This window comes from Phodopus roborovskii, unplaced genomic scaffold (assembly GCF_943737965.1).
Source record: "Phodopus roborovskii unplaced genomic scaffold, PHOROB, whole genome shotgun sequence".
NCBI lineage: Eukaryota > Metazoa > Chordata > Mammalia > Rodentia > Cricetidae > Phodopus > Phodopus roborovskii.
The window spans coordinates 2,825,456-2,836,798 of record NW_026126588.1 but is presented as its reverse complement, the minus strand read 5'-3'; the positions used below and the strand labels follow the sequence as shown (position 1 = coordinate 2,836,798).

At 48.3% G+C, this 11,343-nt stretch overlaps 1 protein-coding gene across 1 annotated transcript; it reads right to left on the bottom strand.

The window, feature by feature from the left end:
* Positions 1-1,992: 1,992 nt before the first annotated feature.
* Positions 1,993-6,335, bottom strand: Mad2l1bp (MAD2L1 binding protein). Its single transcript, XM_051204658.1, has 3 exons — positions 6,276-6,335; positions 5,601-5,863; positions 1,993-2,856 (listed from the first exon to the last, which is right to left on the bottom strand). The coding sequence occupies exons 1-3, from the start codon at positions 6,325-6,327 to the stop codon at positions 2,344-2,346; spliced, it is 828 nt and encodes a 275-aa protein (XP_051060615.1). The 5' UTR covers positions 6,328-6,335; the 3' UTR covers positions 1,993-2,343.
* Between the last annotated feature and the right edge of the window lie 5,008 nt (positions 6,336-11,343).

The following is an 11,343-nucleotide window of genomic DNA, read 5'->3' as shown; positions in this document are numbered from 1 at the left end:
AAGTGGTGGGACTAAAGTCTTGCCCCACCTTGTGTAAGTTCTTAACAAGGTATATAGGCACATGAAGCATGGGGGGGGGGCAGATGGACAAGAGGCCAGAGGGACACTGGATTGTGGAAATAGCCTCCATTGAGGGCACAGCAGAGGGTATACTGAAGTATGCAGAACTGAAATGCCATGATGCCTGCAAACTGAATTCACACAGAAAGGACATGAACGTAGGAGGGGCATGTTGACAGGCAGGGGAAGCAGAAGGGAAGTTTGGGAAGATATGATCAAAAAGGGGATCTTGCTACAGGCTTTCCAAGACTGGCTTTCAGCTTCTGAAATACGAAAGGAAACAAAGTAAAAACTTGGCCTGGCAGCCTATAATCCCAGCATTTAGTAGGCAGTGGCAGGGAGGTCAGGAGCGCAAGGTCATTCTATGCTACCCATCAAGTTCAATTAAGGTGAAATTGTCTCAAAACTTATTTAAGAAACCAAAATAGCTGGGCATTGGTGGTGGCACATGCCTTTAGTCCCAGCACTCGGGAGGCAGAGGCATGTGGATCTCTGAGTTCGAGACCAGCCTGGTCTACAAGAGCTAGTTCCAGGACAAGCTTCAAAGCCAGAGAAACCCTGTCTCTAAATAAATAAATAAATAAATAAACAGTAAACTTAGTTTCAAGCACCACACACACACACACACACACACACACACACACACACACACACACATGCATACACACGTGCACACACATGCGCGCCTAACCATTTGGCACACGCATCCCCTCAGCAGGGCGGGCTACCTCCATCCTCTACCTGCTGCCAGGAATGAGAGAAGGGACATTTTTGCCAGAAGCAATGGCAGCAGTTATCAGGCAGTGGAGACAGGCTGGACAAGCTGCAGAAGGAAGCGGAGCACAGGGAGAAAAGCCCTCAGAACCCCAGGGCTATCTGGGGAGCCTGAGCGTACAGTCCCACGTAACTCTGGGAAGAGCCTCTTGGTTTCCTGTTTTCAGCCTAGTCTCTTTGTTGCTTCCTCTGGAATTTGTTTCTCAGATCTGAAGAGCAGAACTGATCCAGTTTACTTGCGCCACTGACACTTCAGAACAGGTGAACAGGCTGCAGGGCCCCACCCGACTCAGCTCCTGGCGACTTCATGGCCTGAGTACTGTAACACCTTCCCGTCCCACCTGACCACTGGCAGAAGCTCCAGTAAGTTTTTTGAATAGGGCTCTGGCCGCTGCTCTCTGAGCTGGACCATCTTGGTGGGGGCTCCTCTGCACGCTCCTGCATCTCATCCACTTGGAGTCTACCACAGATCAGGCACAGGCCAGACTGCTCTCTATGCGCCTGGGCTCTTAGTCCTTGGCCTGCCACTCCAAGTTCCTTAGCAGGACTTTACCTACAGGAAAAGTGACCTCAGCTTTGAGCACTCAGAATTTAAGGGTCAAAGAGCAGTTAGTATGTGTCAGAAGAGAAAGTTGGTTACAAGTTAACAGATGAGAATTAGGTCCAACTCTGGTATAGTCTTCCTTCTAGAAGCTAGACCAAGTCACTTAACTTCACAGACTGGGACTGATAAGAGACGGAAAAAGTCACAGGAAAAATCCTGGAATCAGGGAAGTAGAAAAGCTCAGCCCCAAACACACACCTGTGGTTGTAGAGATGCACACCAGCAAGCTGAAGAGGATGGAGATCACAAGTATGAGGTGACCCGGGCTGACCTTTAGTGCCTGGGGTGCAGCTCAGTTGACAGAGTTTAGTGCCTGGGGTGCAGCTCAGTTGACAGAGTGCTTGCCTACCGTGAATGAAGCCCTGAGTTCCAACCCCGGCACCAAGGAAACCAGGTATGGCAGCATATGCCGAGGATCCCAACATCTAGGAGGGAGAGGAGGAAGAATTAGATGCTCCTATACACAGCACATTTAAAGCCAACCTAGGATACACAGACTTTCTAAGAAACAAAAGGCAAAACAACAAAAACCCTTGAGTTTCAAGACCAAACAGTCTAAGTCAAAAGTGTTAGGAAAATTTAATACAACTCTATTCATTTCATATTTAGATTCATCAGTTGGTAACAAATAGTTCTGAAGTCACAGAATAAAGCAGAGAAGGGCCACCTCCATGCTTTCTAATCTGAACTAGAACTACCAGGCCCAGAGGCCTCTGGGAGTCACTCGTTGATTTGGGGGCTTTGCTTGATGACTGCCACAGTCAGTCACATGCCATCATCAGACAGTCTGGGGAGAGGAGGCATATCACCAGGACAGGGACTTCCTCCCTCCCCAGGAAGCAGCTTCAGTTCCAATCATGAGATGAGTGCCCTTGGTACCACAGGGGAGAATTCAGTCATCGCCCTCACTCATGGAAACCTTTAAGTGTCACTGGTGCCTGGAACCAAATGTAATCCTCTGAAGCTATGGCTGGGATGGAAGTTCTGCCGCAAGACAGCGTCACAGTGAGTTTGTGGCCCCGGCTGGGCACTCGGTAGTTGAGCTTGGGTCGAAACCAATCTTCCCCGCAGTCACGGTGCCCCTGTACCATGACAATGGTACCCATGAGTGGAGGGACCTGCAGCTCACTAAAGGCATCGGCCATGAAGATGGCTCTGAAGAGACGCCGCAAACAAGCCGCTGTGTTCAGGCTCTGGTCCACACTGAAGGGGACCAGCCTGGTCAAGTCAAGTTCGTAGAACTCCTTGGGGCTGAGTGCATTGCCTCCAAGAAGGATCAACACCCGTGGGACCAGTGTTCGGGCAAAGAAGTCCTCTAGGTGGCTGAGAACACTCTCCAGTTCTGCCAGAGTCTGCTGACACTTCTTGCTGCTCACCTCAGTGGTCATCCTAGGCTTCTTCCTTACAGTGTCCTCTACCTGTGAAGACAGAGTGACGGAAGGAAACGATGTGTAGAATGAAGTGAATGAACCCCATGGAGATGTGGAGATACACAGGATTTCTGACATTGAACTTTATCAGAAAGCATTAAATTAGAAAGATACATGCACTTTACAAACTACAGTTCTCCGTGCCTTAAATAGCAAAGAAGGTATTGAAAGCTGGAGGGCATCAAAATAGTCACAAGGGGGTGAGATGGCTCAGCAGTTAAAGGGGCTTGCTGCGTAAGCCTGACAACCTGAGTTCGATCCCCAGACACAGACAAAAAAGAATGATTTCACAAAATTATTCTTTGACCTCCACTGTGGTACATGTGCCCAATCTCTGTCTTTCTCTCTCTCTCACGCACACATACACACACACACACATACAGTCCACTAATACATGCTTCCCCCTAAAACAGCAAGGAGAGAAGTTCAGTAAGGAAAGGAGGAAGAGGAATGAGTCGGGAAGAACTCCCCGTAGAGAAAGCACTAAAGAATATACACTATTGGCCCAAGCAAGAAGCTTCAGAAGAGAAAAAGACAGTCCCAGCACCACCGAATGGGGGTGGGGGGCATTCAGAGTTAGAGAGCTGATTACCAACTGCTAGTAAAGAAGACATCCCCAGGAAGCAAGTCCACATTGCAGAAGACTGGACAGTATAGGAAGGGCAGGAAGCATGAAAGGCAGCGTTGAACAGAAACCCGTGTGGGGCTGGAGAGATGGCACTGCGTTTAAGAGCACTGGCTGCTCTTCCGGAGGACCCAGGTTCAGTTCCCAGCACCCAAATGGCAGCTCACAACTGTCTGGAACTCCAGATCTGACACCTTCATACCAATACATGTAAAGTTAAAAAAAAAAAAAAAAAAAAAACAAAACAGATAGGGTCTCACTATGTACACTGGCTAGCCTGGAACTGCTTATGATGAGCAGGCTGGCCTGGAACTCAGGGATCCATTCTCCCATGTGATGGGATTAGGGCTCCATACCTGGTCCTCCTATAGTATGTTTGATGAGTTTTCCAAAGCGATCACCAGGTTCTCCTTATAGAATTTTTGTTTGTTTGTTTGCTTTCCAGACAGGGTTTCTCTGTATTGCTTTGGGGGCTGTCCTGGAACTCACTCTTGTAGACCATGCTGGTCTCTAACTCACAAAGATCCACCTGCCTCTACCTCCCGAGCGCTGGGACTAAAAGTGTGTTCCACCAATGCCCAGCCTCCTTATAGTTACCAGTTCACAAGGCCCAGGCATCAGACAATGGTCTATCCTGAAATATTTATCAGGCAGAATAAAAAGTTCCAACATAAAACAGCAAACACCAAAAGTCAAAAGAAACAAATAGGAAAAGGATTCTGGAAAAAAGACAGGGCAGTGGTGGTGCACGCCTTTAGTCCCAGCACTTGGGAGGCAGAGGCAGGTAGATCTCTGTGAGTTCGAGGCCAGCCTGATATACAGAGCTAGTTCCAGGACAGGCTCCAAAGCTACACAGGGAAACCCTGTCTCAGAAAAAAACAAAACAAAAAAGACACTGCAAGAAGCAAGAGGGAGAGTGGGTGGGCCCTTTAGAAAAAAAATAAGAATGTTTTTATCGTCCTCAAGGGTATGGTGGCTCTATCCCCAGGACATGTCCTGACGTGGGAGAAGCACTGAAGTCCACACACTCATTGGCCTGTGAGAGAGAGGGAACTGAACCCTGCAAGCAGTCCTCTGACTCCCACACCTGCACAGTGATGCCTGCCCACCCCCACTAAAGTAATGAATGTGAGAGCGGAAAAGTTCAACCACACTGGACAACGCAGCAAGACTATTAAAATAGAAAACCCCCGATCCCAAACTGATAAAAAAAAAAGTCTAGGAAGTCTCCAAAGGACTGGAGAGGTGACTCAGAGTTAAGAGCACTGGCTGCTCTTCCAGAGGACCTGAGCTCAATTCCTAACAACCACTTGGTGGCTCACAGCACAGCCATCTATAATGAAACATGGTGCTCTCTTCTGCTGTACAGGCAGAGCACTGTATACACGAATACATAATAAGATAAAAATAAAACCTTTTTTTCTTTAGATTTATTTATTGATGCCGGGCTAAAACTGAAAATCTTAAAAAATAAGTTCTCCAAAGAAAATAATTAAAACAACTGGAGCCTCCAAAGCTACAGAGAAACCCAAAACAACAAAAAGCCAGAAACGGATGAAAATGTGGTGAGAAAAAGCAATTCAGATGTAAACAGTCAGTTCAGATGTGGGGATACAGCACTTCTCTAGCGTGTGAGAGGCCTTGGAGTCCCAAGAGTGAAGGGAGGAGGGGAGGAGGAGGGGAGGGGAGGAGGCCCAGAGAGGAGGGGAGCGGAGGGGAGCAGAGGGGGGAGAGAAGGAGAGACCACTAAGGAAAGGCCGGGCGGGCGCGTGGTGCATCCCTATAAACCTACAGTCACCGGGGAAGTTGACAGGCAGGCCGATGTCTGGCCGGAACTACATAGTGAAATGCTGTTTCAAAAAATAAAAAATGTAGGGATCAGATTCATGATGTCCTCATACAACACATAAGAGGAAGAGTCTCAGACGGAGAGCAGGGGGAGAGGAGAGTTACCAGGACCCAAGTGGGGTGAAAATAGGAACGGGAGCCTTTCCAAAGGCCTAGGCTTCCACGGAAACTGAGGCTTTCTAAACTCACTTTTCTACGTGTCCACCATCTGAGGCCCACAAAGTCTTCCCACCAATTTTCTTCCAAAGCCTGTGCATACCTGGGGAGATTTTCGGTAGAAGTCCTTAAGCTGTTCATAGGGCAGAGGGAGCTGTTGGCGTTGGTACATGATATGCTTTAAAAGTTCACAAGTAAACTGGCAGCAGCCTTCCTGGCTCACAGGCCCAGGGAAAACCACCGGCACCAAGTCTCTCGGGCAAAGGGACTCCGAAGGATTGGAAGGTTCCTGGGCTGACGTGATGGCGGTCTCGGGATCTACCTGGGGAGCATGGGTTTCTTCCGACTTCTCGTGCCAATCCAAATCTAGTCCGTGAATGAAAAGGTAAAGGGAGAGAGAGGGGATCAAAATCAGCATCAGTCTTCTCGTTCCCAGGGGCCACATCAGCAGACAGCCCCGTTTACCCTGGACGGTGACAGGAGACCTGATGCTGGCAGGGGCGACTATAATGACAAAGGGACAGAAGGGGGCTTTCCGAGACAGACGACTAAGGCTTCGCTATGAAGTGTGGAGTTGGGGCCAGCACACCCCAAAGGACACGACAGGAGGAGCAACTCCACACAAAGCGAGGAAGTGACCCACAGAGCCAGCTCCGGCCGCGACACCGGGAACCAAAGAGACAGAGAGGAAGACGGAGGAAGCGCCAGCCGCCAAATGCCTCCGGGGAGGTAGCAGCAGGAAAGAAGGTGGCCCCACGTTCCGGATCGCATGCCTTACCGGGGGCCGCAGCAGACAGCTCGGGCAGAAGCTCCGGCCCGGGCGCAGCCATAGCTGCTGCCTGCTTACTCGCCCTGCGGTTAAAATAGACGCCGCGCGGAGCATCATGGGAAGCTCAAGCTCCACTTCCTGCCCGGGGCCAGCCGGAAGGGATCCGGCGCGGCCTCTGGGCGGTGGAGGTTGGAGTTGGCTGAACCACACCCTGGGAAGGGAACGTTTGGCCCTTCCCACGTAGGCGACCCTTGCGACCTCTGGGGCTGCGTCCCAAAGGCGCATCCTTTCACGCCAGTTCTCTGCGCTCCTCACTGCGCGCCGACTTCGTGCCGGGCCCTGTCCTAGGTGCTGGAGACCCAGCCTCTGTCAAGTCAATCTCCCGCCCTATCACGGATTAGACAATGGGCTTGTATGAGCGTTGAGAGGATCAGAGGCACCCTCCCCAGAGCGGGTTGGGGCAGGGCTAGGGTTAGGGCAGGGTAAGGGTGGTCCCCGGAATGTGTGCCCTGTGACCTATAGGTAAAGTTAGCTAGGTAAAAGGATGATCCTTATGTTTGAGATCTTGAGTCTTGAGAGACCACGTTCACTGTTCAAGGAGTAGAAGTTCATATTTTAAAGAGTTCAAAGTTTTGCTGGGTGATGCTGGCGCACACCTTTAATCCCAGCACTTCGGAGGCAGAGGCAGTCGGATCTCTGTGAGTTCGAGGCTAGCCTGGTCTTCAGAGTCATTTCCAGAACAGAGCCTGTTTCCAAAACAACAAAAAAGAGTTAAGGTTTGTGGGGGGGGGGGCGGGGAGGGTCAGTTTTCTGAGACAGGGTTTCTCTGTATAATGGCCCTAGTTGTGCTGGAACTCACTATATAGACCAGGCTTGGAGATTCACCTGACTCTGAATGCTGGGGTTAAAGGCGAATTCCACCATCCCCACTAAGAGTTAAGGTTTTAAGGTTGAAGATAAACAGTGGCCAGATCATGACAGTTGTGATGTTGAAGTTTGAATATGAGTTTTCCTGTAGGTTGATGGGTAAACTTTTTCAATTAGATCAGTGAGGAACCCTGGGAGATGCCACAGAGGGTAAGGAAGCTTGCCGATAAACAGGACCCATAAGGTGAAGGAAAGGGCAGACTCCCTCCACACCTCTCTGTGGCAGGCTCACGCACGAACATCTGCAAGCAAGACGGCAGAGAACATAAAGGCACTGTGGCCAGAACTGGTGGCCTGAATTCCATCCTCCTGATAGACACCCACAAGTTGTCCTTTCACCTCCACACCAGCACCACACACACACACACTCACCCACACACACACCACACACACACACACCACACACAGCACACACCATACACCACACACACTACACACACACACCACACACACACACACACACACCACACACACTACACACACACACCATACACACACACCACACACAGCACACACCATACACCACACACCATACACACACACCACACACAGCACACACCATACACCACACACCATACACACACACCACACACACACACACCATACACACACACCACACACAGCACACACCATACACCACACACCATACACACACACCACACACACACACACACACACACCATACACACACACACAAATGTAACCACTTTTATTTGCATTTTGTAAACATAACCTTTAAACCTACTACTGAGTTACAGGGAGGATGAGGCAGAATTATAAATTAGAGGTGGTTGGCTACAGTGATCCAGTGCTTGATGAAAGAGGCTAGAACTAGGGAAATTTTGTTTGATACAAAGTCTCACAATGTAGCTATTGCTGGTCTGGAACTCACAGAGATCTGCCTTCCTCTGTCTCCCAAGTGCTGTGATTAAAGGGGTGTGCCACCATAACCATCCTACCTAATATTTATTTGACATTGAGTAGATAACTATGTGTGTGTACATATACATATACATATATGTATATATACATATATATATATATATATGTATACATATATATATATATCTGGGCAGTGGTGGCATACATCTTTAATCCTAGCACTTGGCAGGCAGAGACAGGCAGATCTCTTGAGTTCGAGGCCAATCTGGTCTACAGAGTCCCAGGGCAGCCAGTACTAATCAGAGAAACACAGTGTCTAAAATCCAAAGAGAAAAAAGAATAGTGTGGTATTGAGCTGGAGTTGTGTAGCTCAGTGGTAGATAAAATGTTTGCCTAGCATGCATAAGAATCTTGGTCTAAGCACTGTGTGGGAAATTGATACCAGAATAAAAGAAATTAAAAGTTAGGAACTCAGAACAGATTGGTATATATGTAGATCTTTGTATACAATGGCAGCAGCTTTTTCAAGTTAATAACACAAGACAAACCCAGGTCTGGTGGTGAAGGCCTGAAATCTCAGCTAGCTAAATGGCTAAGGCAGGTTCAAGGCTAGCCTGGATAACTTAGCAAGATTCTGTCTCAAAATAAAAAGTAAAATATGGGGCTTTGGATATAGGTGTACAGCAGAATGCTTGAGAAACAGGAATGGGGGAGGTCCACTATAAAATAAAATTAGTTTCTACCACACACTTCCAAAAGGTAATGTTTCAAGTGGATTAAATAAGTGTAAAATAAACCTGAAAATCAGCAAGATGGCGGCAGCAGAGCATGACTTTCATGCTAGCACTGAGGAGGCAGAGGCTGGTAGATCTCTGGTCTACAGAATGAGTTCCAGGACATTCAGGGCTACAGAGAGAAACAGAGAAACCCTGTCTCAGAACACACACACACACACACACACACACACACACACACACACACCAAAAAGCAAACAAATAAAAAACTTGAAAGTCGCTGCAGGAAGCTAGCAGAATAGCACAGTGGAAGAGACTGTGCATATCAAGCACTGAGGCTCTAGGTTCAATTGTTAATATCAATAAAAAAAAATCAGGGCCAGCAAGATGGCTTAGGGGGTAAAGGCACTTGCTGCCAAGTCTGGTGACCTGAGTTCAAATCCCAGAATCCATTTAATAGGATAGGATAGATTCCTGCAAATTGCCTTCTGATCTCCAAATGTGTATCATAATATACACACATGTACGTAGATGCACGTAAACGTTTAATATATTTAATTTTTAACTGTGTATGTCTGTAATTGGCATTGTGCACATAAATGTGATGTTCTTGAACTGCAAAAGAGGGTGCCAGGTCCCCTGGAGCTGGAGTTAAAGGTAGTGCTAAATCACCTAATACTGGTGCTAGGAACTGAACTCTGGGCCTCTAGAGGAGCAACAAGACCTCTAAACCACTGAGCTATCTCTTCAGCCCCAAGTGTAAAAACTTTAAAGATCTCCTCAAAGCTCTATTGGGTAACAGTCTATAAGAGGTTGATTTAAGGATGGCAGGAAACCAAGAAAGCAGAGGAAAAGGGTTGCTGTAAGTCAGAGCACACGAAGGTACCATTTACAAAATGCATATGCACACAGAGGGACTACATATAAAAGCAAATGACTCATTACCAGCCAGGAAAAAATTTTGCATGTGATATAACCACATGTGTATATAACCACAACATGTGTATATATACACATCCAATAGCTAACCACCTCATAGGCAACCAGTCCAGGAAACTGATCTCTTCCATCATCTGCCTTCCCCAGGACCCTGATCTCCTCTGGGGACATCCTATCCACCAGCTCCTCTGTCAGCCTTCATCTCTGTCTGTGGGTAGGCCAGGTTGTTCAAGAATGGGCTAGCTCCCATCATCTCCTAAAAGAAGGTCTCCACTAAGGAGATATGGGGATTGGAATGGGTGGGATGAAACGGTGTATTAAAAGTGGACTGACTGATGGAAGGTCCATGGGTATTTAAAAAGCTAAGAAGTGACAGCAACAACAAATGTTATCTGTTCAGTGCAGCAGGTTCTGGCTGTTGAGTGGGCCCAGGGCTGGTAGTAGTGATAATGTGTGGGTGTGAGTGTGGGGCATCTCTACCTTTCAATTCCCATCCTTGGAGACCTCTCAGCTCTCAAGTGTCAGTCTCTAAAACCAGTTTTCCGGTAGTCCTGTGCTTCCACATAAGGCTGTCCTCAACCATACAGGGTAGCATACAGAAGAGACCTGCTTTCCTTTACTGAAGACTCACACAATTGACTAGACCTGCAAGGGTTTTTTTTTTTTTTTTCACATTTTGGTTCTTCTGGTCTAGCTGGTGTGGAAGTTATCTAATGTGGACAGCAACTGCATGCCCCATAGATCCATCTTCTTCCATGTGGACCTATAACGAAGACACCGACTCAACCAGGTCTGAACTCCTGCAGAGAGCACCAGAGGTAAGACTATTGCTGTTCCTAGTTTACTGAGGAAAACTTTACAATTCTGAGGACAAAAGCTGTTTAATTTCTCGGCTATGTATGAAACACTTGGTTGTTTGTGCAGAGAGGGGAGTGGATACACTGAGTCATGAGATAGCCACGGAGCTAGGATTTGAACCCTGGCGTCCTGACTCATGGCCATGTTTCTCCACTCTGCCCCTTTGGTGCCTTATACACTGGTTTACGTCGCTTCCAGAGTTCTAAAGGACAGGAGAGAAGGCTTGGTTAGAAGGGCAAGTCAACAATTCCCCAGGGCCCTTGGACAAGTTTCTATTTCGGGCCACTTCCCCCGCCCGCCCCTGGGCGGTTGACGTGTCTGGAACCCCAGCTCCGCCCCAAGAGGGGCCAGGCCCCTCCTCCGGACCAGTTTTAAACCAATCTCTGTTTTCCTGGATTGGTTCAACATCAAAACAAAAGGGGAGGAGAGATACTTACTGTAGGCATCCTCAAACCCCTAAAGCATCTGGCTGGTTTATGGGTTCTGGACACGTGTCTGGCCGCCGCGGTGCCCGGGGCTGTTAAAACCGGCCCCCGGACTGTGCCAGCCAAGTAATAAAGCAGTGACTATGGTACAAGGGTGGCATAATCATCGTCACAATAACAGCTCTAATTATGCTATAACTACCATCTGCCTCCGCCCTAGCTTTTGCCCTGACTCACTCGACAGCACGCCAGCCGTCGGGGAAGAAACTGAGGCAGAGGTGGAGCTAGCAGGCTGTCAGGTCCAACTGCCCT

Bases quoted from the DNA above. Each gene is read 5' to 3' on its own strand.
- Mad2l1bp (XM_051204658.1), bottom strand. From the start codon at position 6,327: ATGGCTGCGCCCGGGCCGGAGCTTCTGCCCGAGCTGTCTGCTGCGGCC. The intron at 5,864-6,275 runs GTAAGGCATGCG...TTCACGGACTAG, and splicing joins GCTGTCTGCTGCGGCCCCCG to ATTTGGATTGGCACGAGAAG. The intron at 2,857-5,600 runs GTATGCACAGGC...CTGTCTTCACAG, and splicing joins TCTACCGAAAATCTCCCCAG to GTAGAGGACACTGTAAGGAA.